This window comes from Zootoca vivipara, chromosome 7 (genome assembly GCF_963506605.1).
Source record: "Zootoca vivipara chromosome 7, rZooViv1.1, whole genome shotgun sequence".
NCBI lineage: Eukaryota > Metazoa > Chordata > Lepidosauria > Squamata > Lacertidae > Zootoca > Zootoca vivipara.
Window position 1 is genome coordinate 67,320,229 of NC_083282.1, and position 21,032 is coordinate 67,341,260.

The 21,032-nt window shown below is 40.3% G+C and overlaps 1 protein-coding gene across 7 annotated transcripts in view; it reads left to right on the forward strand.

The window, feature by feature from the left end:
* Nucleotides 1–21,032, forward strand: part of TOX2 (TOX high mobility group box family member 2) — a 220,867-nt gene that overhangs the window by 119,163 nt on the left and 80,672 nt on the right. For 4 of the 7 annotated variants that reach the window (XM_035123036.2, XM_035123035.2, XM_035123040.2 and 1 more), the window contains exon 4: nucleotides 4,747–4,809. The exons of the other annotated variants lie outside the window; for them this stretch is intronic. In XM_035123036.2, the coding sequence (XP_034978927.1) occupies nucleotides 4,747–4,809 (63 nt within the window). The remainder of the gene's footprint in view (nucleotides 1–4,746; nucleotides 4,810–21,032) is intronic. 7 annotated transcript variants of the gene reach the window in all.

Consider the following 21,032-nt stretch of genomic DNA (forward strand, 5'->3'; position numbering starts at 1 on the left):
GGTGTGTGCCATTAGCATCCTGTTTGGTACTTGAAGTCCTTTTAGGCTGGTTCCAGGTCATAGAATACCTGGAACAGCTTTTATTAGGTCAGCTTCTCCTTCTTAATTGATAGCATTCATAATACTCTTGACTATGCAGAATAAAAATACTTATTTGTAAGCAGAGTCTTGTGGTATATGTTAATAATCTGCATTATATAATTGAGCCTTTAGATTCTGCTGGCCTACTAAAAATACACTTTCTTTTCCTGTTTTGTATCACTTATTTTTCATTATGAAAAGACTGAATTTAGAAGCACATTCATGGGTAAGCATGACTTACAGGGGAATCGAATAAAGTGAGTTACCACCAATCATTTTTCAACCTTAGGGAACTAGATACCAGAACTGAAAGTTCTACAGTTGACTCCTTTATAGCAATTTGGTCACGCTCATAATTCTTTTCTATTCACTTTTTTGGCTTGAAATTCTCTTGCTTTTTTTTAAAGCCCTGCTAATGACTAAGATGTATTCATGTGCTGGTTTTATGTTTCACTCTTTGTGTATATAATGCCATACATATTGATTTGGGCCTTTAGGGACTTGCATGTACGTGCTTTATTCTTCTTGTGTGCTGTGGCTTGATCTGTAGAAACAGGGAGAGATCTTCTACAGTCTCCCATTCATTGCTTTGTTGATAAGTTTAGTGGGAATATAAATACCATCACATCCATCCACATTACTTTATGCTTGGGGAAGTGAACATCTGTATGTTAAAGTAAATGCCCAGTGTTAGACCTCCAAGCTTTATGCCTGCAATCATCCATATAGCTTAATTAAAAACAACAACAACAACAACAACTTTAGAGAGTCTGTCCTTGATCTTTTCCTCTAGCTCACCTTTTGTTTACACAAATATATGGAAGAGGGAAGCAGTCTAGGCAGGAGAACTCATGCACTCATTCTGTCATCTCTCATTTGGTAACACTAACTGGCTGAAGCAAAATTGGGGTTTCTCCTGACCACCATGTCCACTTTTTGTACCTAATCTCAGTGACAGGGGCAGTGTTCACATGTAATGCTCAAGCCATGGTTTGGCGCTACATGGATGAGCCTCCATGGGCCCAAGCAAAGAGTGATTTGCTTTTCCTGTAAATGATTGTCTATTGTATGGTCCTCCTCCATTCCTGATGTACGGTCAGCCTAGGAGCCAGAAAAAGCTAAAAGGAGGAAAGGTAGAAAAGTAGAAAAAAGACAAGAAAGTCATCAATGAGAAAAGTCAGGTGAGCTGCCCATTAGTCCCCCTTTCAAACCACCAGCTTCCATTGAGTCGATTTTAGAAAGGAAAAGCAGGATAGAAGTTGAGTAAACAAATGATACATTTAAACTGATGGAAACCCTGCTTGAGGAAGCAGAGTCTCGCCTCCAGTCTGCTAGCCTGTTGCATATGCAGAATTGTTTAAATTATTACCTTTTATTGTGTTACTTTAAAAGGTCTATGCTACACTTTTGCATAAAATAGCAGAAGGGGGATCCTTAAATATGTAAAAGCTAGATCTGGGAGAGAATGTCTAAAGTGTTTGCTCTGAGCAAAGGTGAATTTGTAATGGGAAGCAAAAAATTGAAAATAAAAAAAAATCCATGTTGCCTTAATTTCAGTTATAGTTTCATGAGCAGTGTGGATATTACTGAGTAGTTTTATTAGATAGCTATGCATTATTTCCTTCATCATTAGCTTCCTTGCATGCATCATTTTATTTATTTAAACATTTATATCCCATCTTTCCAACAATATTAGCCCCAAAGCAGTTTACAACAAATATTTAAAATGCTATCCACTGAAATAAAAAGTAAATATATAGAAATAGGGATGAGGAAATCAGCCAACAAATCATGAATTAAAGCAGTCAGAAATTAAATGCTGCCAAATGGTTGAGCAAATAAAAAAGTGTTTATTTGGCACCTTAAAAGTTATATATCATTAACACCTGATGAGCATTTTAGTGTAGTGGGTCCAGTATTGGGCTTGAATGTGGAAAGTTGAAAGTCCTACCAGACTATGAAGTTTATTGTTTGACTTTGGATAAATCACTTATCTCTCAGCCAAATTTCCTATATAATTATTTCATGAGATGGCTCGAACATAATGCTATAAATCATGCTCCACAAAGCCAAACAGTGGTTTGTGATGCTTGAATCATTACCATTTGACAAACCATTGTTTGTGGGTAGTTGCCAATCCAAAACTTGAAACCATGGTTTGAAACCATAATTCGGGCAAATGGCGGTTTGGTTGTTACATGTAAATCAGTAAACCATCATTTGGGCTGTTGCTTTGCCTTTGGAGGTTGTCATTCGGTTGGCATCCTGTGATTGTCAAGGAAAGTGGGAGGGGAAGAGGGAAGCGACATAAACCATGGTTTGCCTATATATCTGTAATACAAATCATGGCTTAGAGCTGAAGTTTTGGGTAATACAGATGATGGTTTGGTGGTAAATCTGAACCAGCCCTTTGTGAGGATAACATTGTTTTTTAGAGGAAAGGTGGGATGCAGATGTAAGTTTTTGCTCAGTTAATATAATGGCAATTATACAAGCCTTTTATCTAAAAACCAATTGATTTTTCTGGTGTGGGCTCAGACTCTGGAAAGCAAGTAGACTTTATAGGAAACAATAGTGGAGGAAGCTCAGCCCTACCCTCGCACCATCATCCCCTAAATTTGTGGTGGATGTCTTATTGTGTGTGTTTAATATGAGGGGATTCACCTTATCCCTCTCCTTGTCATGGCTTTCTCAAAACCAACAGGCACCTTGTATGAAATCAAACATTACTTTAGGGCTCCTCTTCAGCCGAGTTGATTAAAACATTCATTTCTGAGACAAAAGAGTCAATTTCATATGAAAGATATTTCCCCCCTCAGTTTAATTTAAAGTGCAGCCCCAATGCCTGACCCCTATTTTCATAACATGATAATTTTATCCTGCGTTGATTGTCTCATTTTTGAGAGGAGATATTGCACTTATAAATCAGTTTCTAAAATACCCAAAGAAACAAGAATAGGGGGATTTATTAAGCAGCTTCTACACATCTGAAATAATTTATTTTAGAGTAGTCCTTGGGAAATGTTCTCTTCTTTACTTTATGGTTCTGTTTTACAAATGCAGCATCATGACAATAAATCAGGACTGAGCTGCAGGAAGATAAGAAGGGGGCTTAGTGTGCTGTAAGCGTAGAATAGGGATATTAAGATTTGTTTCCCCCTTGTAATGAAAATGAAAAACGAAAAGAAAGGAAAAATCTGGAGAAGTCACGAGTTTCTCAGCCATTTCTCAACGGAGAGTGTTTCACTTTAAATGAAGGCCCCTGGAAGCATGATATATCCCCAAGGCTCTGAGCAGCAAAAAGGCCACTGAGGAAGTGAATTGTCTTTCTGTTTTAAGCCAAAATTATAAACACTTCTACCTTTTTGTCAGACATTCGAGTTTCTATTTGCCATTAAAACGATCTTCAGGCCCTCTCCTGTCGCAGCGAGTCAGGCATTATTTTCCATTGACATGTACTCCCTGTACTTCTGCTGTATGTTCATGCCTTGATAGCATCTATCCCCGTTAAATACATTGCAGTTTTCAACTGGCATTAATGAAAGGTCTGCATGCACAGGAGGGAGAATGAAATCCTATGGGCAGAACAAACAGGTTTCAAACTTTGTCTCTGTTAATAGCTTATACCCGCCAAATACTAATTCATTGTGCAATGCCACAATGAAGTGAACTGTCTCCATTTTATTGTTGCACAACCTCTTGCCCAAAAGATCCTAAAGTGTTCAATATGTCAAAATCTATTTTCCCAAAAGGCATGTATATAATATATAAAAGCTGGATGGTGTGAACCAAAACATAGAAACAAGCACATATTATTGTGCCAAACCTCACATATAACCAATCCAACCTAAGGGTAGAAGAACTCTTGGTGTGTTTCTGTTTGTAGAGTTGCCAGGTTGCAACCCGGGGGAACTTCATGACTCTTTGGACAGCCCGTAGCTGAGAAGGAGGATGCAGCCAAGGTTTCTTCTGCCCTGCTCCCCCAACCCACCCACATCTTGTAGCCACCTTCCCCCTTTGCCTAGTGAAACAAGAAAGAGTTTTGTTATGTCACATTGTGGGTGGGCAAAGAAGCAGGGTGATGAGAATAGCAAGAGAAACAGTAACTGCTCTCTCCTTTTGTGACAGACGGTATTCCTAGACTGTTAACTGGCAATCCCTTTTTGTTTAGGGTAATTTGTGTTGTACTCTCTGTCTCTGTCCAGACTTTGCTAGCATTTGTTATACTAATATTATGCTGGTTTATATTTTTAGTGCAAGTGAAATTTCTTAATTGCTAGAAGTTTAGGAGTCAAAGACAAGGTGATCAAAATGTATTCCTGTACTCCAAATTCTCCCCCAGTCCCAATGTGATTTGACACAAAAACTACAGCCACAAATATATGTTATCAGTTAGGATCAACAAGAGGGTATTATCTTGTACGGTCATGTTTTTAAATTAGGAGATCAAGTGCAGCTGCTCATTACTGCCTCTTATCCAAGGAATCTTCAGAACATTGTATACAGATGAATAGCTAATTCTCAGGACAGCGAGAGCCCATGTGACTCTAGTGGCCCTAAATGTAGGAAGGGCTGGGGAACAAATAAATAAATGAATAAATGATTCACTGGCAAAGCATGGAATGGATTCTTTGTTTCCCCTAACTCCCAACCCTGTTGCTTTAGTCATTAGATTGCCTTCCACTGAGGTCCATGGGACTGCACAGGAGTAACTATTTGCAGCATGTGGTAAGTGTTTTCAGAAATGGAGCTTTTAACTCCATGCATATGTGCAGTTATGTTTAATTTAACATACCCATATGCAGAGAATTAATCTTAACCTCCGTTTTCGTTTCATGATGTCTGTTTTTCATGATGTTAAGAGTTACCGCTTCCGATTACTAGATAATCAGTATTATTCTTAGGTTTTTTTTGTAGTGACAGAAAGCTGAAAGCAGTTAGAAGTGCAGAAAGCAGAACAATGCTTTAGAGTTAGCAGCACATAAGGAAAACATCTGAAATGCAGAGTAAGGCAGTGGCTCAATCCAAACACCATGTTATGACATGGTCAAGGAAGCTTAACTATGGCTTGGAAGAAACTGACAAACTTTTAGTAGCTCAGTGGGTACTCAGTGGGTCATGGGTACTTCCTCGGAACTGAAAATTGTACTGCTTTTAGATATTCAGTTGTAATCTTTCTTTGTTGGAGCCACTGAGTTCCAGTGACTGACCAAAGCTTGTCCAAGTATAGGAAATTAGCGATTCAAATAAGCCTCTGTAGGACTGTGATTTCATGGCTAAATTAAAGTTGCAACCCTACAAACTGCAAGAAAGCTGCAGTGAATAAAGTTGGAATTATTTCTGAATAAACACACATAGGATTGTATTTTTAAGTATCCAGTGGATTCACTGGATTCACAAGCCCTACTGTTGTGACTCCATCCCCCCCAGCTCACTTCAGTTGAAATTGTGTCTGGTCCCATATAAACCCAGCTAAGTTACTGGACAATATGAAGCCACAGTGCTTGATGGATTGCATCCAATGCATATTTCGCTGAATGACTTGATGAAATGCTTTGTTGAGTTTTGAAACTTTCAAACTCCATTAGAGGACTATGTGCTCCCTTTCTTCTGCCCTCTCTGCACCTGTCGAGCATTTTCTCCTTTCATCCCCACTGATTGTGAGATATGAAAAAAGTTAATGTTCTCTTCGCTAAAGCAAAGGGAGTGTGGTCAATAGTTAGACCACATCCTGCTGCAATGGTTATAAAATAAACTTTGGTTCTATAAATAACCTGCATACACCAAGTTCTCATTATGAAAGAACAAAGTGAGGAGGAAATTCACCCGTTGAGGTATAACCACAGATGTCGATGTGTTCCTTTCTCTTCTTGGGGCCTAGCTGATGTAGGATGCTGTTACAGAGACAAGGGGGCTATTTTGAGCCCACACATGTTTTATTTTTTTATGAACAGCCTCACATGCTACACTAGAAACTATGTCATGCTAAATGTTTTACAATCATGTAGGGAAATGGTCCCTGTGGGAAGCAGCTGTGAGTAGTAGTGATGCTACTACTGGATCTGATGAGTGTTAGGAACCGATTTGCTTTGTCAAAGAAACAGGATATGGTTTGAAGGCACACCAAGCGATCACCTTGCTGAAGGTTTAGGTCTGGGCACAGCTTGGATGGGTGACTGCTTAGAAACTACTTGTATGCTTCCTCGGGTCCCATGAAGAAGTAAGGCGGGTTATAAATAGAAATAAATAAATAAACAAGTGTAAATAAGTAAGGCGAACACGCCTCCTGCACAGATCACATTTGCAACCCGAGGTATGACTGTATTGAGTTGGTGTTGGAGCGGGTGGTGGCATTTCAACTCCAGGCAGTTTTAAATGAGACTGATGAATTGAATCTGCCCCAGTCTGATTTCTGACCTGGTTTTGAGATGGAAATAGCCGCAGTTGCCCTGGTAGGAGACTTAAAACCAGGAGTTGGTTGGGGAAAGAGTAAAGCCTTGTTAGATCTCCTAGGCATTGAAGAGGGAGTTGGAAATAAGTAAGGAATGGAGGATAAGAAATATGAGGGTGGGTAAAAGAAGGGGTAGCTAACAAAACGGGGCAAGAAAAAAGCAAACTTCATACCAATGTGATGGATTCCTTTTATTTTTCAGTTGAGCAGGCAGCCCCCCCCCCCAGCCAGCCCCTTCTCTAGCCCCTTCATAGTACGCAGAGAGATATAAGCCTCCAGAAGGTTGCTGAGCACTTTCTAGCTGTTCATTTCACAGGAATAATATCATCAGAGCGTTATCTTTAGCACTGATACAGCAGGGAGATCTTTTCAGCATCTTGGCGAGGAACTTGAAGCAGCACTGAGAGACAGACTGTGTGAAAGGCGAGGTGGTGGGGGGCATCTATTGAGCAGACTGGGTTAAAGAGCTGTCAACAAGAAATGGATTTTCAGAGGGGAATTTGGAAATACATTCATTTGTCAGAAACAAAAGACAGATTGCAGCCAGAATGAGAGAACGTTCAGAGTGGTGCAAACAGCTTTCCTGTCATGCTCGATAGTGGGCCAAGCTGGTCTTGAGACAGTGGCCCTATTTAGAGAACCCATGAGCACAACAGAATTCTATGCACATACTCCTGTGTTCATGGTGTAACAGTGCAAGGCAGACTGTAAGAGCTCATAGAGAAACATTCCTGGTGGCTGCTGTACAGGTATAAATCCCCAGAGGCACATAAAGCTGAAACCTGGTATTCAAGACCTTCTGGTATTGTGTTTTTGGTAAACACATGATTTAATCTGATTTTAATTTTTGATCAGAGATATCCCTGCAGAAAAGGGTGGGTGGAAGCTGAATTTCCTGACCCCGTGCTCCCTGAAAAGGCTCCCCCAAGGAATGAGGACTCAGCTGAATGGGAGGCTGTGGCTTGAAAGGAGAGGTGCAAGAAATCAGGTGGGGGCACCTTCTCTGAACAGTGAACCCTGCACCTCGCCACAACCCACACCTATGCTCATCCTATTTTTCCATTGATGGATTCAATAGAAAACTAGTGGCTGTGAGAGTCTTTCTCACTTCCCCCATACAATATTCTGAAGCAATCTATTTCAAACACCTGCACCTGCTGAGAAATCCACATATGTCAATGAAAGCCTCTGAAATTTTCATTGCTTTTCAAATAATGGATCTGCATTAGGTGGGGACAGGCTCTTTGAAGAAAGGAAAGTGGGAAGCAGCTGGCAGACTGTGTGGCAAGATTCAGAGCAATGGCATCACTTAGCCTTTCCAACCATATGGACTTACCATATAATAATCAGACCAGTGCTGCATGCTTTGACACAGTAGCTCTCCAAGGCCTGTAGCAGAGGCCTTTCTGCCAGTTACACTACCTGAGATCCCTTTAAGGGTTTGAACTTGGTGCCAGAAGCATGCAAATCATTCACTATAATATTAATATGCAGACTGACGTCTGATGGAAAAACTTGTAACTTTTGCCAGTCACCCTTCTTTTGACTGTTGTCAGTGAGACTCATGGAGTTTCTTGGATTTCTGCTGTTGGATTTGAATGTGGATCAAAATGTTACATTCATTGAAGCTTTGATAGGGACACCCATGTACATTGGGGTACACGCTTTTCATTCTGACCTCACTGCAGATTTTCTCTGTCCATTATTTGCATTTTGCTTAATATATGAAAGTGCTGGGTTCACAAATCAGTATTACCTTGGTTACATTTCAGGCCTTGACACAATAATGTGATTATAAAGATAATGTCTCCCTTGGAGATTTCTCATTAGAACTAACTTGGCATACTTACTTCCAAGTAAAAGATGTGTTCAGCTGTCTCTCTAAGACACAGAAGTATGCATGTTAATATTTTACATCACTTTTGTTGTTGATCATATCCATAGCACAACTGATGCATGAAAAATTATATTGCTCATCCTCACATCTCTATAAGGCAAGACAGTAATATTAGACAGAGAATTCAGACTGAGAGAAAATACAGTAACATGTCTGTAACAGCAAGTTTTTGAGCCATGTTGCCCAAACCCAAGCAAAACCATTTAGACAACAAAGATTCCCAGTGCTAATGGATTTGTTAGGGATTGTGCCATGCATGCTACACTATACTTTCACTCATGAAGCCAAGCAGAGGAATAAATCATTAGAGTCTTCCTACTTTTGTAAAAGGTAAGGTGAATCATCCATTAAGAGTGGGGAGTAGAACTAAGGATTACAATGTTGCTACTAATGGGCTTTAATAATTCAGGAGATTATTCTATATTTCATCTATTGCTTTGCACTTTGCATATATATATATATATATATATATATATATATATATATCCCATCATCTATACAGGTATCAGGGCAGAGTACAGAACATAAATCAAATAATAAAATGAACAATGCTAAAATAATAAAATACACCACTCAGAATACGTCAAGAGAGTTGAAAACAACAGATTGCTATATAACCATCAATTTACAATATGTGGGTAAATAAATATTTTTTGACCTGGTGCTGGAATGATAACAACGTAAGCACCAGTCATATTTGGGAGGGCATTCTGCAGTCAGGGTGCCACCACAGAGTCTAGCCTCCTCATTCTAGAATAGTCTGGAATAGGGACAGGTTGCTCCTTTTAAGTATTTTGGGCTGTTTAGGACTTTAAACGTAAGCACCAACACCTTAAATTCACCTTAGAAGCAAATAGACAAACAGTGTGATTCCTTTAGAGTCAGTGTAATGTTAACAACAAAAGAAACAGTGTGATATGATTCCATCAGACTGTACTGGGTTAAAATTCTGTATTCTGCCACAATAGCTCTGTGTTGTCTTCGAGGACAGCTCCACACACTGCTCATTATAGTAGTACACTTGGGAGGTGACCACACCAAGGGTCACTGTGGTCATACTATCCTTGCCCAGGAACAATAATTACTGGTGAATCAGCCAAAGTTGAAAAAGGCACTCCATGCCACTGAGGCCACCTGAGCCCCTAGTGACCACTGGATTGGAGAGTACCCTCGTATTATGAAGCACATCTGGAACAGATTATGCAGCTAGTTCCCGGACATGGCATCCGCAGTGCCTTTATCTTGTCAGGATTTAACTTCAGTTGATTAGCCCTCATTTCACTACCCTATCCAAACACCTGTCCATCACTTGCATAGACTCAGCCAATGTAGAGAGAAGCATACAGATGACGTCACTCAGGTTGTATGTACCTAGATTCCACCTCGTAGGAGCAAGCAGCCATTTCCCCCAAAGTATCAAATGAAAATGGTGTCACTATAATTGGAAAATGGCAGCTGAACAGTGTAGGTCAAATATGTGTATAGGCCAATTCACATCAAAGTATTTTATGCCTTTATATGAACTAGCCCCACTTCTTCTTCTTCTTCTTCTTCTTCTTCTTCTTCTTCTTCTTCTTCTTCTTCTTCTTCTTCTTCTTCTTCTTCTTCTTCTTCATTAAATTTTTATTCACTTTTCTTTTTCTATCATTACATACATCTCATATCAATAACATTTATGTTACATCACTTCTTCCCTCCCCTCCTGGGCTTCCCCCAACTTCCACTTCTGGTTTATTTCCCTCTTGTTACATACTGCTGTTTCTTAAAAGTCTACTATATCATTTCTTTTATTGTTTTAAATGTTCTTTGTTAATAAAGATGTGAGTGTTTATTTAAATCCTGCCATCAAGTCAATAGTCTTCCTTTGTTTCTGCTGGCCCCGCTTCTTAAAGCACCACTCAAAGGTAGAACTAGCTCGGGCATCCCCAAACTGCAGCCCTCCAGATGTTTTAGCCTACAACTCCCATGATCCCTAGCTAACAGGACCAGTGGTCAGAGATGATGGGAATTGTAGTCCAAAACATCTGGAGGGCCGAAGTTTGGGGATGCCTGAACTAGCTGAAGATAGTCACATGATGAAGGTCTCCTGCCACTCTCATGTGATTTCACCCTCAGCGCTGGCCTACATTGGATCACTGTGAACCATGGTTAAAGGGCCTTCTGAACTCCAGAAATAATGCTGTGGTTCACGAAGGTCGCACCTATCTCCCAACCCAGGGGTGAGGGAGGTATAGTGGGAAGGAACCTCAGGGGTAATTTCATTTGCATTATATCTTCACCAGGGAAGAGGGCTGGTTTGCATGTTATGGGACAACAGAGAAGCCACTGAGTTGCACCACATAGTGGCTGTAGACGAAGACAGAAGCAAGACTCACCGCTTCCCCCGCCCGGCAGGAACCATCCTCTGCTACCATATGTTGAAATATGCCGGGCGGGGGAAGCGGTGAGTCTGCCCCCAGCGTCCTGGCACTTTCAGATGATATGCGATCGTCCTCAGTGAAGAATGACACACACAAATAAACAGCCATAAAGTAGGAATCATTAACTACTTTATTTAAGGCTATATGCAAAGTAAAAGCCGGAGCTCGATATCTTGCTTCCAGTCATAGACAAAGACAAAAGCAAAAGGGGAGAACAAAACATCACATGGTACAGAAAGGTAACGCACACTTCCTTTCCCAGACTGAGTATGCGAATTCCACCAGACACATTACAAGCTGCTTGCTGCTGAAGCAGCAGAGGACATATGCAAATCTTAACAGTTTTAAGCCATCCATGTGCATTAGATTGCTGTCACAGACCTGACCTTTCAGACATTTGTGGTGGTGTTCAGTCCATGTGCAACTGTATAGGACTAGCTTTCTGCTTGTTAAGAATCACACTTTGGCGAGTTTTAAGCAGAGTCTGTGACAGCTGCACATGTAAACGAATCCTTTGTCCCCTCTTCTCTTGTTTCATTTTGCTTAAAATTACGAGCTGGTTGGCAAGGAATTGTGTCCACCCCATTTTTGCACAGTGCCTAGGATATTTTTGTTGTAAATAGCAATTTATTATGAAGCTCATTTTTAAAATTTGGCACATTACCTACTATGTTTTGTTTTGTTTTTTAAAACATTTGGCTGGTGTTTCATTATTAAAAAATAAACCGGAACATCCCAAGAACAACATCCAGGCAGCACTGACAACAATTCTCATCTTTCTGCAGAAACCAAAACGTTGCTGCTTCCCTGAGTTATAATGTTTTAAAACACCTGTGAAGTGCAATGAGAAATAAATTAGCATTTAAATATAGCAGTACACTTCCCAGGCCTCTATTGCTGGCGACTGCTGCAATAAAGGAAAGCATAAAGCCACTCAAATCAAGCTGCAAAACAAATTGAATTCCAAATTAGCAGCCTTACAAAAATAAACAGAAGTAAATATTGGAGCATTTCAGACATAATGGCAGACATTGTTGACATGGGGACAAGCAAGCAAGTGTTCAGGAGTTTGAAGCATCTCGAATTCCCATCAAGGCAGTAGTCGGCTCCCCTCCATTTGACTAGAATCTTTATGCGTTTGGTTATGGCTTGCTTGAAATTCTGCTCATTAATGGGTCTCTATTTAAAAACTAAATTCCCTGATATAAGTCCATGGTGAGGAATAATCAAAATACAGTCACATGTGATGCCTTTTTTTCGTATTAATCGGAGGCCTGTTTGCAATCCCCTGCTAGTGTTTTTCTCAAAGGCAATAAATGAAAGAAATATGTCTTTTTAAATTTTATAAAACTCAGAGAAATGGTTTTAAACAGCTTTTCTTCACCTCCTATAATTATTTATTTTCAAACAGTCCTTCAGGGTAATGTTCCGTTTTCTTATTTCACACTCCTTTTTCTCATAAATGAACCATCACTTCAATAAATCATTATGAAAACAGAGACTAACACAAACCCTGAAAGGTTGAAAGATTTATGTAACACATTTATGTTTTCCATTTTCTCATTCTGGTACTCTGCTGCTAAAGCTAAGCTAATAAAAGCTGCTATTAATATTTCTTGTTGCCTAGCAACTGTAGAGAGGGAGTAATAGCTATAGCTAGAAAAATAGATGACCGATAAGGAAAAATTCAATTCTTTTATTATCTCAAGGGAAAATGGGCTTTTACTGGAACATTATGATGTACGAGTGCGAAGTTGAATACAAAGGATTTTCCAGGTTGTTTTTCTGTTTTTAATGAACATTATTTTACCTTTGCTAACTCTCTTTAAGTTTCTTTCTCCCCTCCTTTATGAGATTTAATTGAACAGCCCCCACTCATGTTCTCATTGTAATGAATTTTGCATTTTCATTTGGAACCTCTTTTTTTAAAATAAAAATCCTAGGGGTATACAATGACTTGTTCATAACATTTTTCTCCAGGCTGATATTTGCAAGATGACATTCAATTGCTTTTAAGGCCTTTAAAACTATATATCCTTATTCTCAACCACAACTATACATGGCTGAAAGAAGCTACTTTTTAATTCTTTGCTTTGCATTCAAGCTGTGTGTGGTTTGTGTCCTTTCAGAGAGTTCTGACTTCGTAAACCATGAGGTAGGCTTTTGTCAACATTATTTGGGGGCCTGTTTTTAGGGTGTCCCTATGTAATGAGTATGAGCCAGGGCTGTTTGAAAAATACAGGTACTGTATTGTGTTATTACTTATGGGATCAATATGGGTGCAGACTTTAAATCCTCACAGAATTCTTCCATAAATAAATCTGCACTCACCAAAAAACAACAACAGCAAAGCAACTCACCAACTGGTTTGAATTTACATTCACCACTGGAAGTTGGCAAGGAACAACAAAATTGTGCTACCCAAAACCATGCCAAACATCGTAGAATTTTACCCTTTTCCTTCATTAATGATGACTGTCTGGCATGTGTATTGAGATGAGACCTAGCAGCTTGTCTTGTTTCAAGGGCGCAAGAGGAAGAAATTATTTTGCATTGTAAGGAGAAAAGTAAAATAATAACTTGTTGCATCTGTTTTGATTGCATCAGAACCAAACAAGCTTGGCTTGGACACTCCCCTTATAGAGACTTCTCCTGGAAACCTTACTTTCCCCGTAGGAATCTCATGCGATGGAGAGCAGTTTTAAAATCTGGAATAATAAAAATAAAATAATTGCATTTCTTAGCATGGTAGAAAGCTCTCTGACAAAAATGTTCACTGTTGACTGTATATTTATTGCAAGATATGCAATAGACACCCCTGGCATTAAGAAAATAACAGTATTCAACTATTCTCTTTATATTTGAGCCTCTCTGCAACATCCTGTAACCTTGACTAACACAAGCAATTTTGGCTTTAGGTTTTAAATGCATATTGTGGGAGCTTCCTAGCACGAAAAAGAGCCTGTGGCCTGATTCACAACCTCATTTTTGAAGTACTAAAGCCAGCACACAAAAATGTTCACATTAAATATATTACCAGGAACTGATGGGTGCCTTAACATTATTCTTAAAAAACTTTAGTTTCTGATTGGGGCTCTGGGACATGATACTAGAATCTTTAGCTCACTTCTGTAATTACTTGGTTCTTCAAAGCTCTCTCAGGAAGCTCTGCCTGGTGGTGGGGAATGCCAATTGGTGATGCTCTATAGGCCTCACTCTTAAGACCAAAGTGCTGCTTAGGAATGCCCTTTGCTGTTGAGATTCATTGCTATTGGGATTGTCCTGCTCTGGGGGGTAGGACTTGAACCAATGACTTCAAGTTACAAGAAAGGAGATACTGATTAAATAATCAGGAAGAACTTTCTGACAGTAAGAGCTGTTCAGCAGTGGAATGGACTTCCTCGGGAGGTGGTGGGTTCTTATTCATTGGAGGTTTTTAAACAGAAGTTGGATGGCCACCTGTCTTAGTTGCTTTAGTTGAGATTCCTACATTGCAGGGGGTTTGACTAGATGAGCCCTCTTCCCCCCAAGGAAGGATAGTGAAGATCTACATCGTGAACAAGGGGATCTGCTGCTCTTGTGGATCCTGCCACCTGAGGTGATCACCTCACCTTGCCTCATGGTTGTATCCATTGTTAATTGCTCCCCCATGCACCCCTAAAACTGTTCTAGGATCCCCCCAACCCTCTGGAGCAGATTTGGAGAGGGGGTGGGGCATGCTGAGGGTGAGAAGGAGAAATCATTGCACCTCTTTATTGGAAGGATCCAATTTAAACTTGTTCATAAGTAACCTGGAGTTACAGGTGAGCAGTGAGGTAGCCAGATAGCTTACTGAGTTCAGTGAGACGTACTCCTTAGTACATGTGTATGCCATACACTATGAATCCTTCAGCAATGGGCTGCACTGTGAACTCTCTGAAGTGATTTAAAGTAACAGCAGGTAGCATACTGACCAGATCACGCTTCCCTTGTAGGACAAATGACAGCCAAAAAAACAAAAAGGGGAGATCTTATTAATACTGGCAGCTAAAACAGCTTTGACTATTTGTTATGATGTCCTTGGAGAGAGCACCAGAATAGATTGGCAGTGGAAACAAGCCTAACAATGCAATTAACCCTCCCAGGTCTTACCTGGGTGCTCTGCCTACATAACAATACTACCCTTCTATTTAGGTGTCCTGCAGCCCCCATTTGAGAACAATTGAGGTAGAAAAATAGAGCCTGAGGTAGAAAAATAGAGCCTACACTCTTGTATTTGCAGCGACTGAGAAACTGACTCAGCTTGATAAAACTTTTGGTACAAGATACCGTAAACATTTCTCTGTAATTGTTCTGTACTGCTTGGTTCTGTAACCACACTTAATCAAGAGACAACTGTGGGATATATGTCTAGTGCTTTGCTGAATTTTACCACTTGAATGTTAATTGATGAGAAAAAACAGGCTCCCAAGAGGTGTGAAATATCCATTGGAAGGAACCTATCTTAGCAGTCTCATGAATTCACCAGTTTGCTGCAGTTAAAGCTGCTTTCATCTACACTGCATGAGCCCAGCCAATCATCAACAACATCATCATTATTTATTAAATTTGTATGCTGCCTTATACCTACAGGTCTCAGGGCAGTTCACAGGATAAAATCATGATATAAAAACACAGAATACATAAAAACAAAATAAAAACAAGAAGAACCCAATAACCCCCCTCAACACACACACACACACACACACACACACACACACATTTTAAAAGGGCATTGAATGTCAATCAACCAAAGGCCTGGTTCAAGAGGGACATTTTTGCCTGGTGCCTAAAGGAGTATAATGAAAGTGCCAAGTGAATCAGAGATCACATAATGAATATAAGACTATCATATGCCACATAGTACAGTACTAGAATTTGGCTACAATGCTATCAGATTGCCCTCACCCTGTATCAGAAGTCAGCAACTTCCTGCCCATGGGCTGGAGCATTCCCACGGACTATCGTCCGTGGGCTGGACATGGGCCAGACATGCTCAGAAGCAATTTCTGGCACCACGCTACCCATGTCCAGGGCACCGGAAATCACTTCTGCACATGTCCGCAACACCGAAAATCGCTTCTGCGCAGGCGCAATTTCCAGCATCTGCACAGCCACAGAAGCAATTTCCGGTGTTGCGGACATGTGCAGAAGTGATTTCCGGTGCCTCGGACATGGGCAGCGTGGTGCCAGAAATTGCTTCTGCGCATGTCTGGCTCATGTCCGGCCCATGGACAATAGTCCGTGGGAATGCTCCAGCCCATGGCTGGAAAACATTGCCGACGCCTGCCCCTGGATGGAGAGGGAAGAGGGATGCCATCTGCATGATAACACAACCAGGCTCTCTGTTTGGCAGTTTAATTGCTTGTAAGTGCTATGCATCAATATTTCCCATCACATCCCTGTGAGACTACTTGTAGCACCCACCCCTCTAGGAACATCAATCTGACCCAATATTTTTACCTGAGACAAATTGCAAAATGCCCCCACGCCCTGACTCAATGTCTGAAGAAGATTTGGCAGGTCAGGCAAAATGGCCCATATTGCTCTGTCTTCCACATTGCTGTTTTCTAACCCCCCACCCACCCACCCCAGGATCTGCTTCACCTTATGCCTAATGTAGGACCAGCCCTGCATTTATGCCCTTTCAAAAAGGGATGTTAAAATGACTGGTAGGGGGATTTTCTTATTTTTTTTATATTTGCAGGGTGCTGGTGAAAGTGTTCATGGAAAGCTATATGCTGCTTCATCTTCTTCTAGCACAATGAGGATGGTGAAGATCCAGATGAGCATTCTTCATAAGCTGCCCTCTGTCTCTCTTTCATGGACTTGCACATTTGTAATGCAAAGGGGTGCCATATGTCTGGCAAATTAACGTCTTCAGTTCAGCAGTGTTGATGGATGCCAACTAAGGATTGCCTCCCTTTCAATCTCCCATCATACATGAATCACACCAAGGCACTAATAATTCCTGTTGCTCTTCTTCCTCATTTTTCCTTGCCTGTCACTTTTCTTCTGGTCTTCTGAACTAAAAGCAGGGCTTCCACATATGGCTTGATCAGAGTAAACAAATCAACTGCAGAGTGCTGTGAATGTAGATATTGTTGCCTGGTGCCTCATCTACCAAACACATGTCAAGTGGAACAATAATTCTCATTTGCATTGTGCTTGGTGCATCCTGCCATTAGACATTTGCAAAAACAATTTGGTGTTGTTGGGTTTCTCTCTCTCCCCCCCCCCCCAAGCAGTTTAAAATATTACTGATTATAAATGCAAAACGTCTTTGGAGCAATAATCAGAGCCGTAAATAAGCTGTTTGTCTAACACCAATGAGGAGGTTCGTTGGGAACAGCAGCATGTATGTATTAGTAGCGTAATTAAAATATCAATTACGCTGTGTTGACAGTTTGCCAAATAGCTGGCTTTTGTGCACAGTAAACTTAATCACTCCTAAATCTGCTCAGAAGTCACGATGCAATCCTGGGAAGCTGAACTGGTACAAGATAATAATAGCATTTGTTAAGGCACATTTCCAGTATAACTCTCTGTAATGGCTCTGCTCTCCCAAGTGCTCCTTGGATATCGTGTTCTGAAAATTATTTTTTAATGTACGCTTTGTACTGCTGAAAAATGCCACTTAATCTTGGCAAAAGGAGCCTGAAGATTTATTTTCGTCATCCCTTTTTTGTTTTTGTCTTCTACATCAGGCTGATAATAACAATCCTAGTTGATGTGTGCAGTGTTTATGTCATGTTTTAAATTTGGCTTTTCATAAAAGGATGTAATATAAATAAAAGTGGAAATAAATTACAAGTGTTGTAGCAAATATGAACTACTAAAGCAGGGGAAATTCAACATGGTGGAGCTTTAGAAGAACAGCACAAAAGTGGATGGTGAAGCTGTCCAGTGTAGGATGTGGCATATAGAAGCCATCTGGTGTTTTGTTGTGTTTTTGTTTTTGTTTTAAATGTTAAAATACTTGTGCACGTATGAATATGTTTTATATCAGGAATTGCCAACCTTTTGCATACCATTCATTCATCAGGTTATTTCACTGTTTTGTGTCATGTAGCTGAAATGCCCCTTGGAGATCCTTGGAAGAATGGAGGGGTGTTTATTCAACGAGTGTATAGTCTGTGTACACTGATAATTGAATGGTACATTCATAACAGTTATTCAGATGCAGTGTTCAATGAAGGTGCAGTTTGTGTATGCAACAGTTGAGCTGTACAAATTAACACACCCTTTCACTTGTACAGAGACAGCTTGTACTGTTGTTCAGTGTGACAACATGCCTTGGGGTACAAATAATTAGAGATGGAAAGTTCTGGATAAATTTGGAGAGCCAGCAGAGACTGTCCCTACCAAGTGACCCAAGAGTTTCCTCAGAAGCTCTTTAAAGGTTCCAAAGTATGCTGCTTTGGATGATGTTGTTTATTGCACGTTCTGGACTGAGTTGCACGTCCGACAAGGGACAAGTTTATAGCTTAGGAGCATAGCTGCCAAGTTATCCCTTTTTAAAAGGGATTTTCCCTTATGCTGAATAGGCTTCCTCGCGAGAAAAGGGAAAACTTGGCAGCTATGCTTAGGAGTGCTTCTGGAGCCTGTGCTTTCCATGGAAACACAAGTGTCAGCAGTAACCATGCTTTTAGTCCGCTTTATCTGGGTTGTTTACTGGTTGTCTCCAGGCTCCATGACTGCAATGTGTTCAACCTATGGCAGCCTCTAAAGACAGTCTGGAAACTTCAATTGGGACAGAATACAGCAGCAAGGATACTTGCAGGAGCTAGGTCTTCTGATCATATTGCACCTATTCTGTGCCAGCTACATTGGCTGTGCATTTTTTCAGGACCTACTTCAAGGTGCTGGTATACCTAAATTGCTTGGAACCAACTTATCTAAACAATTGCCTGCAGTCTCTCCAATTGACTTCTGAACTCCCACTCTCTGCTCCTTCAGCAAAAGTTGTTAGGCTGTCAAGAACCAGGGCTGAAACTAATGACCACGTGAGGACCCAATTTTTGAGTAGATGGAAGATCACTGGGAGCAGAATGTAGGAGTGGCTCTTAGATAACATATTTTTAACATATTTTAGGGTACTCCCAATTTGAAAAGGCAGCAAATGTGTGTGCTTATCTAAGCAACCTCAATGGCATTGGCTACATCGTTGGTAGTTTTCCAATTCTTGTATCTGTAAGTCTTGAATGAAAGAAACCCAGTTAATATTATGTAATGAATAATGTTTACCCACCATTCAGAGGGTTACCTTTGGGGGTTGCAAGGGCAGTAGTGGGGAGGATGGGACTCCAGGGAAGTCCTATAACACAATCTTTTCTGGATCCAGACCAGAAAGAATATTTCAAATATTGGAATACACTTCATAAGAGTATGTGATCTTTGAATAAAGAGAAGGAATATATTTTAGATTTTTTTTCCCCGGTGAGCATGCTGCAGTTGGTATTTAATTGTTTCAACTGAAGACTATTTATGCCTTTACTTGACATTGCCAACTCTTAGCACCTCTTCAACTTGGATCTAGCAATAAATAATACGTAATTGTAGTTTTTCAGCTCAAAAGCTGTGCTTCAACAGCTCCTAGACTTGTTTTAATGGAAATTTATGCAGAAATAGCATTGCATTTTGAAAATATTTTGCATAAATAAGGCAACTATTAAAAAGTGAAAAATTCCATTTGTTTACGTATAGTGCCTGATGGAAAAGCAGACAGAGTGCCATGCCTTTGAATGGCTGCTAAGATGCACTTTGGGCAAAAGAGCTCAAAGGAATGGAAATTTCCTTGTCTTTGTTTCAGATATAGAGGTTATGATGACTACACAGAGATGTAGGTGTAGGTGCATTGAATAAGCCTTTTTTATTTAAATGTGATCCATTTTAGAGGCAAATAACAGATAGTGCTTACAATAAAAAATAATAGGCTGCAAAATGCTTCTTTATGTAATGAGTACTTCAAAGGACTCTGTGAGCACCTGTGAATGTGCTCTAGGTGTTCTGAAGAGTAGGTTCTAATGGAAGCAAAGGCTTCTGCATTGAAGGAAGGGGGGAATCGAGTCTCCTGTCCCCCTATTATTTGCTTTGTATTTATCATAGTGAGGACTTGGGTAGGGGAAAATAAGCATTACACCAGTGGAAAACAGAATAGCATCAGGATTCCAGTTTCTTTTCAGGGGAAGTACATCTTCAAATCTTTATAAGTTTCACAGCAAAAATAAATAAAATTAATAATGTCAATACCTTGATTGGCTTCTTGGCTATACAATTTGCATGCAACCCCGGGATGCTTAGACTCTGCACCTCTATAATTTAGCTCATGTTGTGATTGCAGTTATAAAAAAACTGGTATCATTTTGTATATATAAATAAAAGAATAATAGTTTATATTTTACATGTACACAAGAAAACTTGCTAATTTATTTATTTTTAAAATCTCCTCCGGACCATCTTGTCTTGACTAGTAAGAGATGGCACCCCAAAAAATTTTTTGGGGGGGATGATTGCTTCTTAGAGGAAAATTGAAAGTGAGATAGAGAAGAGGTGGCAGCGGGGAGAGAAAATGTTCCACATGCAACACGTACGGGCAGCCAATCAGTAATGAAATGCATCCAAATGTTGTTCCCTGGCCCTGCTGCTTATAAAGGTTAATGCAGTGCCATATTTTGTGGCTCAGCTCTACAGAATCCCATTACTAACCTTCCTTTTACACCTTGGACATTGTTTGGCTTGTCACTGAGAAGGGAGGAATTGTATTGCTGCAATTCTTCAACATCCATAAAAATTGCCAGTGTCATACTTCTCACTTATCTCTCAGTGCAGTGGGCATTTCTCATTATAGATGGAGACTGGCCTGCAACCTGCTCCAGCCAGCTGTTATACACCTTTGGTGTCATTAGAGATAAACAGTCCTCGCCAACATCCCTTCCTTATGTCTGCACAGGTACTGCACATGAGCCAGACCTTTGTGGAGGGTGTCGAGGGGCTAGCGTATGGTTGAATCCTTTTGCCCCCACATTTGTACGCTGTGCCTTGCACTCTTGGATTTAACTCTGAGATAAAGGCTGCTTCTTTTTCTCTTTTCTTTTACTGATGAATTTCTACGCTAACTGCAAAAGATTCTCCCCCCCCCCCCCACTGCTATCAGCTTTGTATC